The 23,596-nt window shown below is 45.1% G+C and overlaps 1 protein-coding gene across 1 annotated transcript in view; it reads left to right on the plus strand.

Annotated features, from left to right (window-relative positions):
• The first annotated feature begins 781 nt into the window (after positions 1-781).
• gucy1b1 (guanylate cyclase 1 soluble subunit beta 1) overlaps positions 782-23,596 on the plus strand; it is a 45,531-nt gene continuing 22,716 nt past the window's right edge. Inside the window, exons 1-8 of the mRNA XM_084318071.1 lie at positions 782-912; positions 1,247-1,320; positions 14,476-14,576; positions 14,763-14,881; positions 15,281-15,478; positions 19,997-20,227; positions 20,996-21,112; positions 22,517-22,650. Of these exons, the coding sequence (XP_084174197.1) occupies positions 910-912; positions 1,247-1,320; positions 14,476-14,576; positions 14,763-14,881; positions 15,281-15,478; positions 19,997-20,227; positions 20,996-21,112; positions 22,517-22,650 (977 nt within the window). The 5' untranslated portion in view covers positions 782-909. The remainder of the gene's footprint in view (positions 913-1,246; positions 1,321-14,475; positions 14,577-14,762; positions 14,882-15,280; positions 15,479-19,996; positions 20,228-20,995; positions 21,113-22,516; positions 22,651-23,596) is intronic.

Raw genomic sequence — 23,596 nt, forward strand, 5'->3', positions numbered from 1 at the left:
ATCTATTTTTTACTATTTCACTGAGCAGGTATTTATACTGTATGCATTACAGCAGTTTCATGCGGCACGCCTTTTTCATACAATGGGAATCGGACCATTGCTAGACAAGAAATGTTCTACCATCAATTAAAATGAATTGCTGTAATCAGTATTATTATTATTATTATTATTATTTGTATTGTAATCATTCACAATAAATATTGACGTTAAGGCACTTTTGTGTGATGCATTCCCTGTTGCTTTGCTTACCCTAATTTGTTCTTGCAACCATAGATATAATTAATAAATTGCAATGTTAACTTATAGGCCTAGTTGACACAGTGATAAATGTGGTGAATTATATTTTAGTTATATTTGGACAGATGTAGATTCCTATGAATAGGTTTTTCTTCTTCTTCAAACAGAGATGATCAAATTGTTCTAAATCGAATGTTGTTTAATATTATTCTAATGTAGTAATAAGTAGCCTAATATTAGAATGGTCAGAATAGTGTAGTTTCTTTCTTTTCTTTGAATCACTGCAAGCTAAATGTTGTCGGCTGTTAGCCTCTAGCCTACCTTTATCACATAAGCTCAGGGCCCCTTTTCCCAAAATAAATCATTTTAGCACTAATAATTTAGCCTATTGACTCAAGATGACACTTGTTCCAGTGCTAAGAAGCCTTTGGGAAACTGGGCCCAGGTCAGTTCATCCATACCAACGGGACAGCCCCCCTGCTTCATTCTCACTGGTCTGTATTGAAATGCGTTTCTTCTCCTCGAGCTACAATTGGACAGACTCGCCGTCAGTTTCTGGTGGAAAAAAAGGAACGCAACGTAGAGCGCAGTAGCGTCTACAAGCGATGAAGGTGCTTTAATATACAGCGATAATATCTTAAAAATAAGGAATCGCGAAGAACAGCGCGCAAAATGGTACGTTGCATCGGGATTTATTATATATCACAACCGCGTTGTTGACTTATGCTTTTTGATGTAGCCCGTATCACTGTGTTTGCGTTTGACGTTTCCTGTATAAGATACCGCTATAGATACCGTTATATAACAATATCTATAATTGTATTTGCATATCAGTTTACAGTTTAGCCTAAAAACATATATTTGTGTGTGTATTTTATTGAGTCGTCTATATGAGACTCAGCCTGCGTAGCATATAGGCTTTTATACGCACGCATGACCAACCCATCTCATCGGTAGATGATCTGTTTTGCAAATGATCTATATCTCTGTGTTTTCCGTCCATTTCCAGTATGGGTTTGTGAATCACGCCTTGGAACTTCTCGTCTTAAGAAATTATGGTCCGGAAGTGTGGGAGGACATCAAGTGAGTTTTTTTTGATCGCCTGCATTAATAAAACCCCAAATCAGTAGCCCATCACTGCATGGTGACAAGGAAGGAGTCCGGATATTGTAGCAAGTCTATAGCCAAAAAAGTTTCACCTTCAAACTTTTTAGATGTTCTACCAACAAACGGTTAACCTAATGATCAACCACCATCCTCTTATTACTGTTTGTGATCAGGCCGCCGCCTAGTCTCACCTGTAACATTCAGATGATCACTTTGCATTTTGAAACTTGTGAAATAATAATCCATAACATGAAGAATTATGACATTTAGACTAGATTAGATTCAAATGTATTGTCATTATACAGTACAAGTAGTACAGTAGGATATATATGCGATATATGGTATATACAGCACTATTGTACATGCTATCATTAGATTATATTCACATTTATTATACATTATACAAGTGCATTTATGTAGCAGTAAAGTGCAACAGCAATACAATGTACAGGATATTAAACTGGGTACAAAATATACAAATTAGTACTGAGTGGGTAGTGCTAATCAGATGTACAGAGTTGTAGTATAATATGTACAATGATACAGGTGTAAAGACAGTATGGTACAGTAGTAGTCATACTGGCCAGCAGCGTAACTAATAAGAGTAGGATATGTACAGATAGATATAATATGTACAGATAATATGTAAAATTACTATGTGCAGGTAAATACGGACAGGTGTGGATAGGTATATACTGTATGTGGTGAGAATAAATATATATACACATCTGTATACAGCATTTGTACATTATTATGCCACATCAATGTGGAACGCCCTACCCACAGCCGTAAAATAATGTGAATCCCTACCCACCTTCAAAACTGGCCCCTGTAAATGTCCAACCCCCCACACCCAACCCCTACAGTTTCTCCCCCCTCATATATATATAGTTTTAGAAACTCTGTCTCTTAAACAGTACTGTATATCTGTATACTGTGTATGTCATAAATGTTATGATGAATTGAAAATGGGGGACCCTGATCGGCCTGATGTAAACAAGACAAATGTCTTTCTCTGGTCTGCATCCCCTTAACAATTGTGTGTATTGAGCCGTACTGTATTGTACCCATTCTGCAATCTGTTAATACAGTTTTCAATCAATCAATCAATCAATCAAACATGCTATCATACAGAGCTAAGTGTTATTTGCAAGTATATGGGTAGACTATAGTATGAGGTTCAGATTATTATGATTACTAATATGAATACAGTGTAGGGCAGTTGTAGACACTGGAAAGCAGTAGGTAGGTGTCAGGATCCTAGGCCCGGTCCTGGCTGGACTGGGCAGGATGGTAACACTGGGCAGTATCCTCCACCTAACTTTGGGCAATGCCCTCTATCTGACATTGGCCCTCGGCCTGACATTGGCGCCCTACCACCCTCTAGTGGTGACAAACAATCGGTGCGCTCCAGTACACTGGACATCCTGACTACTGTGTTAACTATAATTAATAGTTTGATTAATGTGGTGTCATGGTGTGTACTGTCATTGTCTTTCCCTTCCCTGGTGTGATGTCATGCACTGTTTTGGGTTGTTAGGAGTTGCTTTTGTGTTTAGTTGTGTTTAGTTGTTCTTTGCTTATTGTCTAGGTGTTGTTGTGATTCTGTGTTGGCCAGGTGTTCTTAATTGTTAATTAGTCGGGGTATTTAGGTGTCTGTCTGTCTCCCCTTCGTTGTGGCGACATTCCTCCAGTTACCCCCTGTTCCTCCACGTCGTGTCGCACCGTTCTCCCTCTAGTAAGTCTTAGTGTTTGTTGTTTTTGTATTGTGAAGTTTGTTATTTAGTTTCTGTATTCTCCTTGTATTGCACTGGATTCTACAGTAAACACCCTTCTCCAAGCTTCACTCCTCGCCTCTGCCTCCTCCATTCCTTCCCTTTCTGTATTATTGCATTCAACCTAACCCCGTCGGGACAGAATGTCGCCACCAACATTAACGAATGCAGCAGGAAAGGCAAGCGATACCATCACCGTTGTCCTGGCCCTGATGGCCGGTGACATGAAGAGTTACTCACTGGCCAAATGGGGGTTCCTACTCCGGAAGATCGACCAGGTCGCCACTGAGAACCCGACACTGCAGACGGCGATGTGGGAGATGGCTGAACATATTGCGGTCCTCATGGAGAAGCATAAGCCGAAGGCTAGTGTAGCTAGCCTGCCGACTGTTCTCAGGCTTACGGTCAGCCTAGATCCTCCCACAGCCGCTGAGGTTGCTCGGATGTCCATCGCCGGTCGGACGTCCACAGCTAACCTAGCTCCGCCGGTTAGCTTAGTGTCAAGAGCTAACCAGCCTCTCCCAGCTAACCTAGCTCCGCCCGTTAGCTTCATGCCAATAGCTAACCAGCCACTCTCAGCTAACCTAGCTCCGCCCGTTAGCTTCGTGCCAATTGCTGACCGGCTGTTCCCCGTTAGCACAGCTCCTCCTGTTAGCTCCGCCACTATAGATGGCCAGACGTCCCCAGTTGGTACAGCTCTACCCGTTAGCTCCGCTCATACAGCTAACCAGACGTCCACAGCTAACATAGCTCCGCCGGTTAGCTTAGTGTCAAGAGCTAACCAGCCTCTCCCAGCTAACCTAGCTCCGCCCGTTATCTTCATGCCATTAGCTAACCAGCCACTCCCAGCTAACCTAGCTCCGCCCGTTAGCTTCGTGCCAATTGCTGACCGGCTGTTCCCCGTTAGCACAGCTCCTCCTGTTAGCTCCGCCACTATAGATGGCCAGACGTCCCCAGTTGGTACAGCTCTACCCGTTAGCTCCGCTCATACAGCTAACCAGACGTCCACAGCTAACATAGCTCCGCCGGTTAGCTTAGTGTCAAGAGCTAACCAGCCACTCCCAGCTAACCTAGCTCCGCCCGTTAGCTCCGTTTCAATAGCTAACCGGCCGTTTCAAGCTAGCACAGTCACTGCCAGACTAGGCTCCAGGTTCAGGGTGAGCCTAGTATCTGAGAGAGACCAGATGTCTCCAGCTAGCACAGTCTCCACTGCCAGACTAGGCTCCAGGTTCAGGGTGAGCCTAGTACCGGAGACGGACCAGATGTCCCAAGCTAGCCAGGCATCCCCAGCTAACATAGCTCCGCCCGTTAGCCCCCTCCCAATAGCTAACCGGCCGTCCCCAGTTAGCACAGCCCCGCCTGTTAGCCCCGCTACAGTAGCTAACCAGACGCCCACTGCCAACCTAGGCTCCAGGTTCAGGGTGAGCCTGGTAGCGGAGACAGACCAGATGTCTCCAGCTAGCACAGTCTCCACTGCCAGACTAGGCTCCAGGTTCAGGGTGAGCCTAGTACCTGAGACGGACCAGATGTCCCAAGCTAGCCAGGCATTTTCAGCTAGCACAGTTCCCACAGTGAGTCCAGGGCCCACAGTTAGCCTAGCCCCCGAGGCTAGAATGGCTAGTAAGGCCTCCACAGCTGGTCCAGCTTCCACGCCCAGTCCAGCCTCAGCTCTGGGTCCTGGCTCCTCATCCCCGGATCCTACACCACGCCTCGCCGCCGGGACCGATCCGGTCTCCACGCCCTGCCCGGCCTCTCCACCTGGTCCGGCTGCCGTGCCGGCTCCCGGCTCTTCGACGGATCCTGGCTCCCCGTCTGGTCCAGCTCTGCGCCGTGATCGGCGTCCTGGTCCTCGCCGTGGTCTCCGCCGGGGTCTTCGCCGTGGTCTTCGCCGGGGCCTGCGTGGGATCCTGCTCCGGGGGTCGTCGCCGCCGCACCTCCATTCCGGCTCTCCGGAACCGGTCCCTAGTCCGGCGGCTGGAGGGCCTCTCGTCCGGGATCCGGCTCCAGGGTCCAGCTCCCCTTCCCGGGCTTCTACACCTGTACCCACCCCCCCTCGTCGGGCCTCGCTTCCCAGGTCCAGCCCTCCTCGTCGGGCCTCGGTTCTCAGGTTCTGCCCCCCTCCCCGGGTCTCGGTGCCCATCCCCACCCCCCCTCGTCGGACCTCTGTTTCCAGGTCCAGTCCTCCTCCCCGGGCCTCTGTTCCCATCCCCACCCCCCCTCTCCGGGCATCTGCGCCCGTTTTCTACCCCCCTGGCTGCTATGCCCCTCCTGGGTTTTTTGTTCAGCATCCTGGTCCCTCGTCTTCGGGTCCTCTCCCTGGGTCCTCTCCGGGGTTCCGGCTTCCTCCCTCACCTGCTTATGGACGTTGTTTTCGGGTGTCTGGAAGCCACCCGTTGAGGGGGGGGTACTGTCAGGATCCTAGGCCCGGTCCTGGCTGGACTGGGCAGGATGGTAACACTGGGCAGTATCCTCCACCTAACTTTGGGCAATGCCCTCTATCTGACATTGGCCCTCGGCCTGACATTGGCGCCCTACCACCCTCTAGTGGTGACAAACAATCGGTGCGCTCCAGTACACTGGACATCCTGACTACTGTGTTAACTATAATTAATAGTTTGATTAATGTGGTGTCATGGTGTGTACTGTCATTGTCTTTCCCTTCCCTGGTGTGATGTCATGCACTGTTTTGGGTTGTTAGGAGTTGCTTTTGTGTTTAGTTGTGTTTAGTTGTTCTTTGCTTATTGTCTAGGTGTTGTTGTGATTCTGTGTTGGCCAGGTGTTCTTAATTGTTAATTAGTCGGGGTATTTAGGTGTCTGTCTGTCTCCCCTTCGTTGTGGCGACATTCCTCCAGTTACCCCCTGTTCCTCCACGTCGTGTCGCACCGTTCTCCCTCTAGTAAGTCTTAGTGTTTGTTGTTTTTGTATTGTGAAGTTTGTTATTTAGTTTCTGTATTCTCCTTGTATTGCACTGGATTCTACAGTAAACACCCTTCTCCAAGCTTCACTCCTCGCCTCTGCCTCCTCCATTCCTTCCCTTTCTGTATTATTGCATTCAACCTAACCCCGTCGGGACAGGTAGGTATACATTGAGTATAGGCAACCGAGTTCAAGTCGTACAGTATGGGTAGCAGAGCCTAGGGTGTAGGCAAGCCTGGGTGTAGAGTTAGAGGTCAGAGTTTATATGGTGGAGGGGGGCGGGGGGGGGGGGGCTGTCAACATGGCACAGAGTTCAGAGAGATGACAGCTAAGGGAAAGAAGCTCTTCCTGAGTCTGCTTGACTTGGAGCGGAGGTTCCTGTAGCGTCTCCCGGAGGGGTGGAGGGCAAACAGTCCATGATTGGGATGAGAGGTGTCCTTGACAATGCTGCGTGCCTTCCTCAGACACCGCTTGTGATGGATAGACTCAATAGGGAGTGATGTACCGGACCGGTGATGTGTTGGGCCAGTTTTCACCACCCTCTGCAGTGCTTTCTGGTCAGAGGACATGCAATTGTTGTACCAGACTGTGATGCAGTTGGAGAGACAGTTGAGGTTGAGGAGTTGAGGAGACAGGTGGGCTTTCCTCAGTCTCCTCACAGATGAAGAGGCTCTAGTCTGGTGAGCCTTCTTGACCAACTGCAACTGGTGCTGAGGTGTTGAGGTTCCAAGAGAAGTCCTCAGAGATGTGGACCTCCAGGAATTTCAAGGTGGAGACACACTCGACCTCCGTCACATTGGTGTGGGCTGTGGACGGGGGCATTATGCGCTCGCTCTAGTCTTCCTGAAGTCCACGATGAGCTCTTTTTTGGTTTTCTTGGTGTTGAGGGCCAGGTTGTTATCAGTGCACCACACCGCCAGGTGCTGGACCTCCTCCCTATAGGCCGACTCATCATTGTTTTTGCGTTTTTGATGAGGCCCACCACTGTTGTGTTGTCTGCAAACTTAATAATGGTATTGGTGCCATGTATAGGAGTGCAGTCGTAAGTGAAGAGGGAGTAGAGGAGGGGGCTCAGCACACAGCCTTGCAGGACGCCGGTGTTCAGGGTGAGGGTGGAGGAGGTGAGATTGTCTATCCTTACAAACTGAGGTCTGTTCATTAGGAAGTCAAGTATCCAGTTGCAGACAGAAGGGTTGGTGTCAAGTTCCTTGGTTTCCACAAGGTCTACACCTGGTGGTGTAGTGGTTAACACTGTCGCCTCACAGCAAGAAGGTCCAGCGTTTGATTCCCGCTTGGGGACCAGGTTTCCGCGTTGCCAGGTACCCAGGTGGGGTATCTCCCAGGCCTTTCTGTGTGGAGTTCGCATGTTCTCCCCGTGCTCGCAAGGGTTTCCCCCCGATAAGAGAAACCCAATGGAAAGACATGCACAACAGATTGCTAACGCTGTCACGTCCCTGACGAAGACGGGCAGGAGCACTTGGATTGGTCCCCGGGGCACGGTCCCTCGCCGACGCCCCTATCTGCTCCCGGCTGCCCTTGGGGGGAAGGACGACGGGATGGGTCAAGTGCAGAGACTCAAATTGCATTGGCGACCCAAAAATTGCATGTGTGTGTGTGTGCCGCCCATCGCATGTGTATCACTGCATGCCAAATAAAGACTTCTCCAAAGTCCTGCATTATTATTATTATAGTTTGGAGATGAGTTTGGAAGGGATGATGGTGTTGAATGCTGAGCTGAAGTCGATGAACAGCATTCTCACATGGGCGTTGCTCTGGTGGGAGAGGGAGGAATGGAGCACTGAGGAGATAGTGTCCTCCGTGCTCCTGTTCTCACGGTAGGCAAATTGGTGATTGTCCAGTGAGAGTGAGAGGCCAGATTTGAGGTGAGCCAGGACCAGCCTCTCGAAGCAACAGGGTGGAAGTCATTAAGGCTCAAGACAGAGGAGTGTTTTGGCACTGGCACAATGGAGGTAGTTTTAAAGCACGTTGTGACAACTGCCTGGCCTAATGACAGGTTGAAGATGTCAGTTAAGACCCCGGACAGCTGCTCAGCGCAGTTCCTGAGCACTTTGCCAGGGATGCCATCAGGGCCAGCTACCGTACGTGCATTAGTCCTGCTCAGTACTGTACATTTACATTTAGTCATTTAGCTGACGCTTTTATCCAAAGCGACTTACAAGTTCTGTACGACAAGTCATCAGGAAGGGTACAACTCTATCAGCTGAGTAACAATGTTCATCAAAGTGTTGAGTGTTACAGTGTAGGTTAGTTTATTAGGACAAGTGCATGACAGTAAGGTTAGTTATGGTTAGATCTTTTTTTAATAATCTTTTTAAATTTCAGATAATGGTTGAAGAAGTGCGTCTTTAGTCGACGGCGAAAAATTTGACGGGTTTCGGCTGTCCTAACTGGGGTGGGTAGTTCATTCCACCATTGTGGGGCAAGGACTGAGAATAGGCGACTTCTCTTTGATGACCCTCCCGGAGCTTGGATAGGAGTAGGTCTGAGGTGGCCAGAAGATGCAGAGCGTAGGGGTCTTGAGGGTGTGTAGTTCTCTGCTCACATCGCAGCGACAACCAGAACCTGCCGATTCCTCCTGAGCAACGTCAGAAGGATACGCCCCTTCCTGACAAAAGAAGCCACCCAACTCCTCGTCCAATCAACAGTCATCTCCCACCTCGACTACTGCAACGTACTGCTAGCTGGCCTCCCGGCCACTGCCACCAAGCCTCTTCAACTCATTCAAAACACAGCGGCCCGCCTGATCTCAAACCTACCGAAGTCGGCCAATGTCACCCCACTTCTTAGGGACCTGCACTGGCTCCCCATTGCTAGCCGAATCCCGTCCAATCTTTCGCCGTCGACTAAAGACTCACTTCTTCAACCATTATCTGAAATGATAAAAAAAAAAAAAAAAAAAAAAAATTACTGTCATGCACTTGTCCTAATAAACTAACCTACACTGTAACACGCAACACTTTGATAAACATTGTTACTCAGCTGATAGAGTTGTACCCTTCTTGCTGTCTTGTCGTACAGAACTTGTAAGTCGCTTTGGATAAAAGCATCAGCTAAATGACTAAATGTAAATGTAAATGTAGTTAGAGACCATTGACCGGAGGTAGGCGGGAGCGGTTCCCTTTGCCGCACGGTATGCTAGGTCGAGGGCCTTGAAGCGGATTCGTGCAGCAATGGGGAGCCAGTGCAGGTCCCTAAGAAGTGGGGTGACATGGGCCGACTTCGGTAGATTTGAGATCAGGCGGGCCGCTGCGTTCTGAATGAGTTGAAGAGGCTTGGTGGCAGTGGCCAGGAGGCCAGCGAGCAGTGCGTTGCAGTAGTCGAGGTGGGAGATGAGGAGTTGGGTGGCTTCTTTTGTCAGGAAGGGGCGGATCCTTCTGACGTTGCTCAGGAGGAATCTGCAGGTTTTGTTTACATACATGCACAAACCTCCACCTGGATTTACCAGAGCCGTCAGCTGTTCTGTCTGTGTGTCCTGGAAGCTCAATAGCACTGACTGTTGTGAATCCCGCTATTTAACCAGCTTTCCGTGAAGAACATTACATTGCAATCCTTAGTCCATTTATGATTGATGATCCGCAGCTGCAGTTCATCCATTTTGTTTGCCAGAGACCGCACCTTAGCTAGGAAGAGGCTGGGTAATGCAGGGTGATGGGGAGCTAAGGTTAGCCTAGCTCGCAGTCCTCTGCGCCTACCCCTCCTTTGTTTACGCTCACGGCGGGGGCAGGGGGTTGTGATGATATTCCCCGGTGTAACCCACTTGACGTGTGTCGCTAAGTTTGCAGGTATATCTAAATATCTAGGTTCTAAAAGGAGACTGGCATACATTAAAGCACTGAAGTACCAGTGAACCTGCTTCCGCTTGGATGGACAGTATTCCCAGATTTCCCCTCCTAGACTCTCTTGTCTCCGTTTCCTCTTCTGGAGCTGCCTCGATCGGCAGAAAACCACAAGGAAGAAGAAGATATCTGTAGTGTGCGTTGTGGACCGTTGCCTCTCAGGCTTGACTACATAGTCGAGTCCCCTATTGATTATTTTTCAATCAATTGTTTCCCCGCCCCTATCAAGCCAAGCAATCTCTGCCAGCTTCTAACAAACGTTTGCTAGCCTGTAGCTAACCGTTAACAACAACGCCTAACGTTATCTAAATTGTGTTTGTTCTCCTTGAATAGTCGTCCAAATGCGTGTTCAAGACTAACGTTACCTAATACAAATTGAAATGTAACGTGCAGCCCAGCTCCAGGCCGGGTTCATCTTTCACATTCACCTGTCAGACGTGTGACAGAAGTGTGGTAAAGTGACATGTATAGCCCCAGGGAACTGGAAGGAGAAGTGGATCACTCATTCTTCGACAGTGATTGTGACAACGACGGCAGCAGCATCAGAAAAGATGGAGGGCAGCAGCAGGTGGAGAAGAGGTCGGAGGCCGAAAAGGGCAGCCTACCAGTGCCTGACCACATACAGGCTAGCCAGAGTCAAAATAGATATAGACAAAACATATTATCGAACAACAATTATCAGGATTAGCAACAACTCTTCTTCTTTTTCTTTCGGCTTTTCCCGTCAGGGGTCGCCACAGCGGATCATCCGTTTCCATCTGTTCCTGTCCTCTGCGTCGTCCTCCGTCATGCCCGCTGCCTGCATGTCCTCCTTCACTGTGTCCATAAACCTCCTCTTGGGCCTTCCCCTCCTCCTCTTTCCTGGCAGCTCCATCTCCAGCATCCTCCTCCCAAACCATCTCAGTTTTGCCTCTCTCACTTTCTGTCCGAACTGCTCAACATGGGCCGTTCCTCTGATGTAGACATTTTTGATTTTGTCCAACCTTGTTATTCCCAGATAGGACCTTAACATCTTCATCTCTGCCACCTCCAGCTCCGCCACCTGATTGTTGGTCAGTGCCACCGTTTCTAGTCCATACAGCATAGCTGGTCTCACTACCGTGCTGTAGACCTTTCCTTTTACTCTTGCTGGTACCCTTCTATCGCAGATCACCCCCGTCATCCTTCTCCACCCGGCCAGCACTCTCTTCTTCACCTCCCTACCACAGTCCCCATTACTTTGGACAGTTGACCCCAAGTATTTAAACTTGTCCACTTTTGGTACCTCTACGCCTTGCATCTTCACCACCCCTCCGTCTTCCTTCCCATTCACACACATGTACTCGGTCTTACAAGATTAGCAACAACCAGAATGCTAATTTGCTAGCAGCTAACTCAACGGAACACCGGGCATCTCCATGGTTGTTGTATAACTTTTCTTTCAGCTTTCAAGAATATCTCAATTCTATTTTCTACTTTTCTATGTTGATCAAAGTGGTTAGACAAATCAAACCATCTGCATAAGAGCTACCTGTTGGCACTAATATTGTGAAAGAGAAAGAGGAAAATGAAAAACACATCAAAATGGCATTCTCACCTCCCTATTTAAATTACACCAGCAGGGGGCACCAGATGGACCCTAACAACCCAGAGGAACAGTTGTTCTAATAATTTGTCAAAACTGTCTGGTGATAATAATAATGAAAATAATCACTGCTGAGACAGCCTGGCTACCAGGACACATGGAACTCAGTACCAACACACATGACTGCTATAGAACAATGTGTTGTTTGTGATGAAACAGAGACTCTGGGTTTTGAGATAATGTCAACACGCCCCCTTTTTTGTTCAGAGTGTTCAAATATTTGCCTGGGCCCGAGTTTATTTTTCATCTTTAGTCTGAACTGTCCTGGACTTGATCCAAGAAGAAAGCAGCAGCTGCCTTTTTGCAAACGTCTTGAACGCTCCGCAATTTATTACCCTCCACGAACACAAGCTCTCAACATCATTCTAGTGTTATTTCTGCAAATGTAATGCATCATTATTTAATGCCTTATTCATCAGGGCTTTGGTCTATTTTCAGAGATCCCTATTCTGAGCAATTGAAAAAAGAATTCCTCATTTTCCTTTTTGAAGTTTTTCATCACGTGGCATGTTTACTCAGCTGTTACTCAGTCCTGATAAAAGTTATGGCTGCTTGCCAAGCTCTGAAAAACAATGTTGTTTGACAATCAGCGCATCATTAGGCTTAATAACAGGCTTGTTTATTCATTCGCCAAATGTATTTGAGTGCCACATTTCATTATTGCATCCTGGTAGCGGACCTTGAAATGCCACCGCAATTTAAGGAGTTATTTGACAGAGATGTAAACCTCAGCATGTGTAATTATGTAACCGTGTAGTCCTAGTGCAGTATGTTTATCGCCGTGGCATCCGTCCAACCAGTCAAGGGCAAGGGACAGGTTTTTAAACTTTTCTGCACCCTAGAAACACAAGGTTGCGACAGTATGTGTAGGTTGTTTGAGTAGCATGTTACTGCAGTACCGAAAGGCCGCAATTCCAGGACCGCAGTCCTGGGAGTGCATTTCTAGGACCGCATTTCTAAGACCGCATTTCTAGGGCCGCATTTCTAGGACCCTAGTTTTTCGCAACAACGCCACCTATCGGATTGGACGACCAAGGGCCGTATTACCATGGACGACAATCAGAGTGTGAGTACTGAATGTGAATCAAGTTTTATTCGCGTAATGTTAAAAACAATTCCGAGGGGTGTCCAAATTCAGCGAACAAGGCGAACGTATGCAAACTATTTAAAACTTATTTTCTTTAGCGTCGTGTTCGCCGCAAACTTTGCAAACAAACAAAGCGAATTGTCTGAAAAGGTAGTGTATGGTGAGCAAAAAAGAAGCTGGACTGAGGGAAATGTACCAGCTAAAATAGTAGGATAATCTTAAAGACACTGCAATCATCTGTTTATGGTCGCTTGCTGCAAAATGAACTGTTAGCTTATTTGTTTGATTAAACCCTTATATTAATTGTTGACTTAATGACTATGATCATTAATTCTAGCCAGCAAATTAATTAAAGTCTCTCACTTTCAGCTATATTAAAATCAGCAGTAGTCTTCAGTGAAACACTTGTTTAATACTCATTGTTTACAATTTTAATTGTATTAATTAAATAATGTATGGATTAATAATCCATACATAATAGTCTCTTCATTTTGAGATTGTTTTGTAATGTTGGATGAGACATTTGGCATTTTTAATAGTCAGTTATTATGTAGGCCTATTCTGCAGGCCTATACCACACGTTAGATTCTGTCATGTACTGTAGAGCCAAATTTATATGAAGTGATTTCATGGACCTGGATTAACCAAAATGTATTTTGGTCCAGTACTAGGTTTAGGTCTAATTTTTGTCTGTGAAATTATTTCAAAATGTTCAGTTTGACCAATTAGTCTCTCTCTTTTTCAAGATGCATACAACAAACCAATAACGGAGATCCTTGCCAGAGTTGGAAAGATGCACCACATGCTGCAAAGACATTCACTGCCCGTTCTGTTGCCTACTTCACAATCTGGGGTTTGAATATTGAAGGGTCAGGGAAAGTCAGATATCAGTCAATAACATGTTATTTCTATTCGGTTTTCTTGCATCTCTCTCTCTCTCTCTCTCTCTCTCTCTCTCTCTCTCTCTCTCTCTCCCTCTCTCTCTCTCTCTCTCTCTCTCTCTCTCTCTCTCTCTCTCTCTCTCTCTCTCTCTCTCTCTCTCCCTATCTATCTGTCTCTCTCTCCTCTCTCTATCTCTCTCTCTCTCTCTCTCTCTCTCTCTCTCTCTCTCTCTCTCTCTCTCTCTCTCTCTCTGTCTGTCTCTCTCTCAACTGAAAGTGCTGAACTATGTCTAACTAAGCATGCATGCAACATTCCAACTTAGCAACATATGGGGGGGGGGGGGGGGGGGGGGGGGGGACGACACACACACACACCGGGTGACATGATCAGAGGGGGTGGGACCAGAATGATGTTCTATAAAGTGTTTGTGCAGTTTTGTTCCAATACGTTTTTCTTGCCGGTTGATTTAATTAGTGGTATGTAATGCATAGAGAAGCGCTTTGTTATTTGAATGCATGACACGCAACCCCCTCTTTTAAATAAATCTTTTTTTATTGTTTTTATATTGTTATAAAGATGTTATGTTGTTATACACTTTATTGTGTGTCTCTTTTAAAATATATGTTTTTAATCTTTTTATATTGTTATAAACATGTTATATTGTTGTACGTCTCTTCTGGATAACATCGTCTGCCAAAAGAAAAATAATAAATAAATTATACATAAAGAAAAAACCATCTGTGTCTTCCTTTAAAACTATAAGAAGTTGGACAAAGTAGCATTTGGGTGGAATAAACCTTTAAACCTAGGATCTTAGAAATGCAGTCATCTAATTCGCTAGGTGACGCTAGGGTCCTATAAAAACAGGTCCTGGAAACACGGTTCTGGAACTGCAGCCCCTGGTACTGCAGGTACCTACTGTAGAGTTTTTTTTTTTTTTTTTTATTCAATGCGATGCTTGAATTTGTAACAAGTTAATCCCTCTTTCAGGAGGGAGGCCCAGCTTGACATTGAGGGTCAGTTCCTCGTCAGAATCATATATGACGACTCCAAAACATACGACCTCGTAGCCGCAGCGAGTAAAGTTCTCAGTAAGTGGCTTTTATCGTTATTACGTGATACAGGGATGTGTTTCATACTGTACCACTAAGGGCTTGTGGTCATAATAGTGTGCTGATACAATTATATGTATTATATAATACAGTACATTACAGCTTTATTTTCACTATATACCTAATCGATTGATGAGGAAATAAAATATCCTTTCTATATTTCAGAGATTGAAGCGGGTGCCATTTTGCAGTTGTTCGGGAAGATGTTTTTTGAATTTTGCCAAGAGTCGGGCTATGATACCATCTTACGAGTTCTGGGGTCTAATGTCCGTGAGTTCCTGCAGGTAAGCACATAAGATTAGGCATTTCCTTTGTTGCCCGTGGGAGAGCTGGCTAGTGTAGGGGCCACAGTGGCTCAAGAGGTAGAGTGGTCCTCTGGTAGTCGGAAAGTTCCCGGTTTGATTCCCGCTCCTCCCGGGCAGCGCGTTGATGTGTCCTTGAGCGAGATACTTAACCCCTAATTGCTCCCCAATGTGCAGGTTGGCACCTTGCATGGTTGCCTCCGCCATCAGTGTTACGTGAATGGGTGAATGTGAGGAACAAAAATTGTAAATTGCGTTATAAGTGCTATATAAATGCAACATGGCCATCGTGTGAATGTTCAATTGTACCAGAATATAGCATCATGGTAGGTAACGCTGGCATTAAATGTTGTCCCCCTAATCCTTAATACCACTCCTCAGAATTTGGATGCCCTACACGACCATCTAGGCACCATTTATCCTGGGATGAGGGCTCCGTCGTTCCGCTGCACAGACGCTGAGAAGGGGAACAATCTGATCCTGCACTATTATTCCGAGAGGGAAGGTCTCCAGGACATTGTGATCGGCATCATCAAGACCGTCGCCCAGCAGATCCACGGGACAGAGATCGAGATGAAGGTTGGCCTTCTGTTGCATTTTCTTTTTTTTTACATTTTTATTTTTACATGAAATACATAGTGAAACCGTGAGCGGCGTCACTTGGTTTGTGATGGCTTACAAAATCCTCCCGCTGCTGAATACAGATAGATGCCTTAAAGGTCAAATCAGCGCATCCAAACGCATACAAATGGATATCCCCCCCACGGCCACAACATGCTTTCATTCTCTAGTTGATTGACTGAGCTCTTTATGCAAGGATTAACTCTAGGCAACAGGTAAATATGAGGTTTTGACTGTATTCACTCGTATTTCGTTGATGAAAAAGGGTTGTTCACATTGGTAAGACACTGGGGTTAAACAGATCTATATTTGGGTTTACAGTGGGTTAAGAAAATTCCAAATATTCTCCATCAGATGAATCTCGTCAAAGATGTATGTGAATATACCCCATGTTGATATGGGCTTTAAAAGTCACATATTATGGAAAATGACTTTTGCCTAGTCTTGGTATGGATTTGGCAGTGTGAAATATTAAGTTGGAGAAATTAAATAGGTGCTCCATGCCGTTTGGCCAGGGTTAAGATTAACAAGATTAACAGATTAACAAACAACAAGGGGACATTCCACCACAAAGCAACATTAAACAAATGTACCAGATTGAGGCATAATTGATTAATTCTCTCTGCAGTACGTGATTGACCAAAGCAGCTGTATGTCATAATATACCCTAATTGGATATCAAAGAACTACAACGGGCCCAGGAGTTCAAAACTTTTAATCCCTATCTGATCCGATCAGATTTTTAAATCCTATTTTGTGATCCAGGATCAGACAACTCGGCCAGATTTGGTCCCGGTATTTCAAAGCAATCCAGGTTAGGATCACCCTGATCCAGATTCAGACTTTTCAAGATGACTAGATCCTGAATATCAGTGCTTTAATCCTACCGATCTCCATCTAGTGGATATGAAAAAGAATACAAGGAAGACAAGAGACCACATTGCAGAGACATCTATAATGTCTAATTATATTGTTAAATACATAAAGGACATAATATCATAATGGAATTGTAATACAAAACATATTCCCACTAGGGTAACAACAAAAAAACATTCATTCAAAGGCAGCTGATCATCCAGGCGTGCTTTGAGGAGCTGAATTCTAAGTGAGGTTTCAGTTTGCTGAAGGTGATGACAGATGATGGACTTTCTTTTTGTTGAAGATATTTTCTCTTTAATCTAAATTACATTTGTGATTGACAATCTTTGTTGGGATACTTTTATGAGCATAAACATTTATGTCATCAACATTTGGTTGAAAACAAAATAGGCCACCACAAATGTGACCAAAAAATGTAATTGATTTGCCATGAAGGCAAACATTTTTGTATTATTTCAGTTAACAAAATGTGCCATCTTATTTATATTGAAACACATTTTTTTTAATAAATTGCATAGTACATTTTGCTCTGGTAATCCACCTGAAATCCACCCCTCTGGTGGGATCAAGATAATCCATTGTTTTGGGATCAAACTGATCCCATCCTGTGTTGTCGGTTTGAACTACCCGTTTTGAAGATTTGATCCAGATTAAAGCTTGGATTTTATTTCCTGATCTGATCGGATATCAAAGTGATCCTAATCAAATCAAATCAAATGTATTTGTAAGGCCCGACAACACACGTTAATGTCCCCATGGGCCGGACACGTCTTCTTTAAACAAGTCAAGAAGAAACATCACAATAAGTCAAGAACAAAACAAAAACACCATAAAGGCAATTTTTTTTTAAATAAATGCAAAATAAATGCAACACTCCCAGACATACTCCCCGCGCAAAGGTAAGGAAAAACTCACTAAAACCTAGCAATAGGAAAAAATGCACCACAGGCAATGTGGAGGAGAGAAACCTTAGAAGGGACATTGAAACACAGATAAGTGCATGCGATAGCAACTGAACATTTTGAAAGATTATAGATAGAGCTGATAGCGGATCTATTTGAGGCAAAGGGGCGGTGCAGAGAGGGTCGCATCCTCTCGGTCATCATCACGGGATCCTGTTTTTCGGTTTTTAACTACCCAAAATCCAAATCTACCCAAAATCCAAATCTGATCCAATCAGATAGGGATTAAACGTTTTGAACTCTTGGGCCCAGGTAACGGAGTAACCAAAGTCTTTCTCTGATCTGCATCCCCTTAACAATTGTGTGTATTGAGCTGTACTGTACTGTACCCATTCTGCAATCTGTTAATTAAAATGTTCAATCAATCAATCAATCAATCAATCAATCAATCAATCAATAGGGATTACAAGTTTTGAACTCCTGGGCCCAGAAGTACACGCTCAGCCCCTCCCCTCTTCGTGTGTGTTTGGGTAGGAGGGGCAACCTTTGACTGGCGTTGCCATTTTCACTCCTCAGTGTGGTCCTCTGTAAAGCACAGTGGTTCAGGGCTCCATCTCTGGACTGGCGACATGTACAGAGTTGGCCCTGAGCTCATTTTACTCTGTAGTTAAGTAACCTTTCTACAAATACGAGACAGGCCCAGAGAGGAATTCCCCCTTTAACAAGCTGCTCAGAGGTACTCCCCTTTGTGATGTCACACCAAGGACACAATTAATCAATTGACTTTACTTAATCATGTAGCTGTGGTTTTTGTAGCCAGTGACACTGCCTACCTAATCTACTGTACAGTTTGTAAACTTAAAACAAAAGAATGATAATAATCTTTACTTTGAGGTAGCCAGGGAAGTGAATAATGGATGTAAAATGTGGTGTGTGCTGCTGAATATGGCCTGTTCAATACAAGGGAATGTAAAGGTGTGAGACATTTAATTAAATTAATATTCGATTTGGACAAATTTCTCCAGAGATTCAGATTCAAGGATGTATAAAATGTATAAAAAATATAGGACCTTAAATCTTTTTATTTGCAATTCCCGTTAAATTGTAACATTCAATATATTGCTAAACACATTGATTGTGTGTGTATGTGCGTGAGTAAGCAGCATGCATACTGTACATGCATGTGTGTGTGAGTTTTTTTGTGTGTGGGTGGATGAGGAAATGATGAAAGAGATCATAATGGTTTAATAAAAAGCCACCAAGGACGGCGATGTTGTTTGATTGGGCGTCCAAATGCCTAAATGATGTCACAGTGCTGCGACAATGACAAATCTGGTTCAGGGTTGAGTTGAAATAAGGTTTTTTCGTTTACGTCTGTGACTCAGAGGCTATTTTTAGATCTAGGGTCTGTAGCCTGGGGACATTGGGAGTCTCTCCTAGACCATTTTTGGCACGATTCTAACCTCATTCGCAGTACGTGTGCTCGAATCAGAACTTTTGTCCTCATTATTCTTTCATCGGATCATCCAGCTATTCGCTGCCGTGGCAGATTCAGAGGCTTTCTGTTGTGCTAGAGTTGTGCTCAGCGATCTTAACGGCAGTAATTACATCTTTTAGAGTCAGTGATTAGAGAGTTGGACCTCATCATATCAGACCAATTATCATTTGTTTGTTGACTCCCCGAATCAGAGGAAATTATCCAAACAAACGAGCGTGATTCTTTCCAGAGATGTCTGTATCGGCTGACATTTTTATTTGCCACAAGAGCTGCCATTGAGACTAATCACACACCGTAGAAACAGGCACAGTGCCCTATGTGTAATGAAAGAGCAGAAAATGACAGATGCTTCAAATGTGACACCCGATTTCTGGAAATGTTAGCCACCGTTGCCACGGCAACAGGGCGCAGAGACTGCATGTTGACGTCAGCGTTCCTATTGTGCCCATAAGCCCTCCCAACAATATCATTGTAACCAAAGGTCTCCTAACTCTGTAACGCTACGAGTATGGACATTTGTTTTAATAGGTCAACTACACTCTGGACTGATGATAGTCCTTGATGAATGTGCTTCTTTCTACATTTTCAGTTCCTGAAAGGCATACAATTAAAGGGGTGACTTCATCAAAAAACAAGGCTGATTTATTTTGCACATAATTCCACACACATCCAAAAACTCCCAAAACGGTTTTGTGCACATTCATTTAGTTTGATAGGTATTCAGAGTAAATTAGTTTGAATATGGCTACCAGTGATGTCATCGGGGACGTTGAACCCTTGTGTTGTGTTAATTACAGTCAACAGTGTAGCAGTCCCTACAGGACAAGGCATTGCTACCTTTTCATCTACATCATTTTATGGAGCTGTAATGAACAAGAATTCACTGGTGGCCATATTCAAACTAATTTACTCTCAATAACTGTCAAACAAAATGAATGTGTGCAAAACTGTTAAGAGGTTTTTTGATGTGTGTGAGATTATGTGCAACATAAATCAGTGCCCCTTTAATGACATAATTAGAATTTCGTAAAGCAGTTTTCTGATAAAACTTCAACCCTGGTTCTGTCAGCACTGTAACCATCTGTCACAAACACCAAAATACACCGTCATTTCATACACCGTATACATTATGTTTCCTTTTTTTAGAACCGATTGCATTGTGCAACTTCATTTATTTGGTAACTTCATCCTGTGCAGATGGTCCAGCCAAAGAACGAGGATTGTGACCACATCAAGTTCCTGATCGAGGAGAAGGAATCTGAGGAGGAAGCGCTCTTCGAGGACCTGGACGGCTTCGAGGAGAATGGCACCCAGGAGACCCGGATCAGCCCCTACACCTTCTGCAAGGCCTTCCCCTTCCACCTCATGTTCGACAAGGACCTGGTGCTCACCCAGTGTGGGAACGCCATTTACCGCGTGCTGCCCCAGGTGTGAATTTACACATTCATCGGCTGCCTAGTTAAGTTTTATATTTGGCCAATCAAAGAGATATTTCATCATGTTAGAACTTAAAGCTGCTATATGTACGATTTTTGTTTTGTTTTAATTTAGCTGCTTAACGTGGAAACACTGACTCACAGTCTACTGTGAGTGAGTTTCGTTGACCGCTGTAGCAGCAGTCCTGAGATGTTCCACAGCGAGGCTTCCTATTCTATCAGAGAAGCACAAAGGAATTACGTTCAATAAAAACACGATTTATAGGCTGAATCTAAATGTTTCTGACTTTGTCTGGCAGGCAAGATTACATTACGTTCTTATTGAACATAATTTGTACGTGGTTGAGTTGAGTCATTCCAAATGATCAAAAATACATACATATTGCAGCTTTAATATGTACTACTATTAAAGCACCAGGGCAGTACTGGTATACAGAAAGATACAGAAAAACTTTTGGCCAATTTAACCCATCAGAGGAAGGACCATATAAGTCCGTTTTGACATTATTTTGGACAATCCAAATCACTTGGGCTGTGAAGAACTCAACCTCTACTGTCTTTAAAATTAACTAGGAACATACTTAACACTCCAACTTAAAAACCTAAAATAGATGTATATGGTTCTTCTCAAGGATGATGATTACTCTAACACCCACCAGAGGTTCTACAATAAGGGAAACATCTTGTTGTGTGGGTGAGAGGACTTCTAAATTCGAACCGAATAATGTCTAATTGGACCACATGTGTGTTTGTTCCCCAGCTTCAGCCTGGCACCTGTAACCTCCCCTCAGTCTTCTCTTTGATCCGTCCCCACATTGACTTCAGTTTCCACGGCATCCTCTCGCACATCAACACCGTCTTTGTCCTACGAAGCAAGGTAGATAAGTCCGCTTTTTGTCACACCATGTGACGATACTCATGTCAAACTGTGAAACCATAATAAGCTATAAATGTGACTTTCTATAGCTTTTTTCCTTCGAATTCTGCAGCGCCATAGCAATATCAAAGACGCTGGAAGAAGCTACAGATAGAAACACCGGTACAGATAGATCTGTGTACTGATATATTGATATTGATATTGTATATTGATGAGCTCACTGACACGTTCAGCAGCAGCGTTGCATTTTAAGAGGATATTATAATTACCTGTAGGTAATATGGTAAAGAGGGGACTGTTGGGGTGTACACCCTAACAGTAAACCCTGGTTCAACTAAATGTATCGAGGCCCTTACAAATGAGAGAGATGAATGTTTTTGCTGATGGAAGTTTGGTCGAGAAGCGCATACGGTATATGTCGCAGAGAGAACTCAAATGTGACATCAGGAGAGAGGGCGGGGCCACAAAGACGAGTTAGAGAGGAAGTCCAGTCAAATATTCAGCGTCATCGACACCGTGAAACCAATAGGAGACATTCATTTGACTACCTGCGCAAGAAGCCTTCCTGGAAAAGGCCAAGGAAACTATAAAAGAAGGAAGGGTCATCACATCACAGTGCAAGTGTGGAAACTTTCGGTTCAGCTGACATTGAATGTGATCATGCCATCTCCTCATCACTTTGTTGCCTAGCTAACTAGCTGACGTTTGATATATTGGTTGATTTATATTTCCTCAGATAGCTTGCATATTTAGAATTTTAATACAGGCTTCAAAAGAACTGGCACCAAGAAGTCTGGCACCGAGCAGAGCATAGAGCGCTGGTATTCTGATGCGATGACCCTTCCTTCTTTTATAGTTTCCTTGGAAAAAGGCCTCCCTAACGCCAGTATCCCACTGCCACGGGAATGCATTGGAAGGAACACACTATAAATCACCGTCAGTGTCAACAGACTTGAATAATGAATCACACACGGAGTAGGAGCATCTCGGAGGAATCCTGAGCCTCGTCTCGGCTCTAAGCCGGGACGGAATAATGAGCTCCAGTGAGAAAGAAGAAATGCAGTTTTACAACAGCGTCCCGACTTCAAGGTTTATGTACACAGAGCCCTTATAGCAGGCTATGCCATAACCTTTGCTATGCGAGAGTAAACCCTACGGAATGATGCCGTCTCTTGTTGGAGCTCCCACTGATCTCTCCCCCCCATTATATTATAGCAGACCGTCCGACCTTTCATGTGCTACAAATCACCCGTCCTTGGCGGGATTATGATAAAACCTGCGCTGAACTCGCTTCTACAGTAGTTTTACGACATAACCAGAGAAGGGCCAGTACGTACCTACGCCATGCTTAGTATTAATTCCCCCGGTGTCTGTGTGTTAAATGACGTGACGTGACCTGGACAGGAGGGCCTGCTGGACGTGGAGATCATGGAGAGCGAGGACGACCTGGCGGGCGCGGAGTCCAGCTGCCTGAGGCTGAAGGGACAGATGATCTACCTGCCGGAGGCTGAGAACATCCTCTTCCTCTGCTCCCCCAGGTACGGTGCCACATGCCCGCGCTTGTCTCGGAGACGGTGTTTAGGCCCCACTACTACAGGGATAATAATAATAATAAATAATAATAATAAATTGTACTTGTAGTGCACTTTTCTTTCACTAGAGCTACAGGGTTAAAACATAGTATAAACAGAAAAGTAAAAACAACAGAAAAAAAAAGAAATCACAAAAAATAGCTAGCATTCAAATGCCTTTTGAAATAGGAATGTTTTCAGGCCTGCTTTAAAAGAGTCCAGGCTCTGTGGTGCCCTCAGCTGGATGGGGAGGCTGTTCCACGGGCGTGGTGCAGCCGAGCAGAAGGCTCGGTCCCCCATGGTGCTGAACCTGGTACTGGGGACCCGGAGGAGCAGGCTACCTGCAGATCTGAGGGTACGGGTGGAGGACTTTAGAGTGATGAGTTGCGTGTCCATTTATACAGTTATGGGTAAGCAGCAGTATTTTGTAGTTGATCCAGGGATGAGACGGGGAGCCAATGTAGTGAGTGGAGGATGGGGGTTATGTGCTCATGTTTACATCCTGGACTCCACCCTTTCCTACCAATCCCATGTCAGTTCCGTCACCAAATCCGCCTTCTTCCACCTCAGAAACATCTCCAGACTCCGACCATCACTTTCCGACTCCACAGCTGAGACCCTTATCCATGCCTTCGTCACCTCCCGCCTGGACTACTGCAACGGGGTCCTGTCCGGGGTCCCAAGCAAAACCCTGGACAGGCTCCAGTACGTTCAAAATTCAGCTGCCAGTGTTCTAACCCGCACCAAACCCTGGCAGCACATCACCCCCACCCTCATCCACCTCCACTGGCTCCCCATCAAATCCTGCATCACCTACAAAATCCTCCTGCTCACTTACAAATCCCTCCACGCTCTGGCACCTCAGTACCTCACTGACCTCCTCCACCCCTAAACTCAGTCACGGCCCCTGCGA

This window comes from Notolepis coatsorum, assembly GCF_963971535.1.
Source record: "Notolepis coatsorum genome assembly, chromosome: 7".
Lineage (NCBI taxonomy): Eukaryota > Metazoa > Chordata > Actinopteri > Aulopiformes > Paralepididae > Notolepis > Notolepis coatsorum.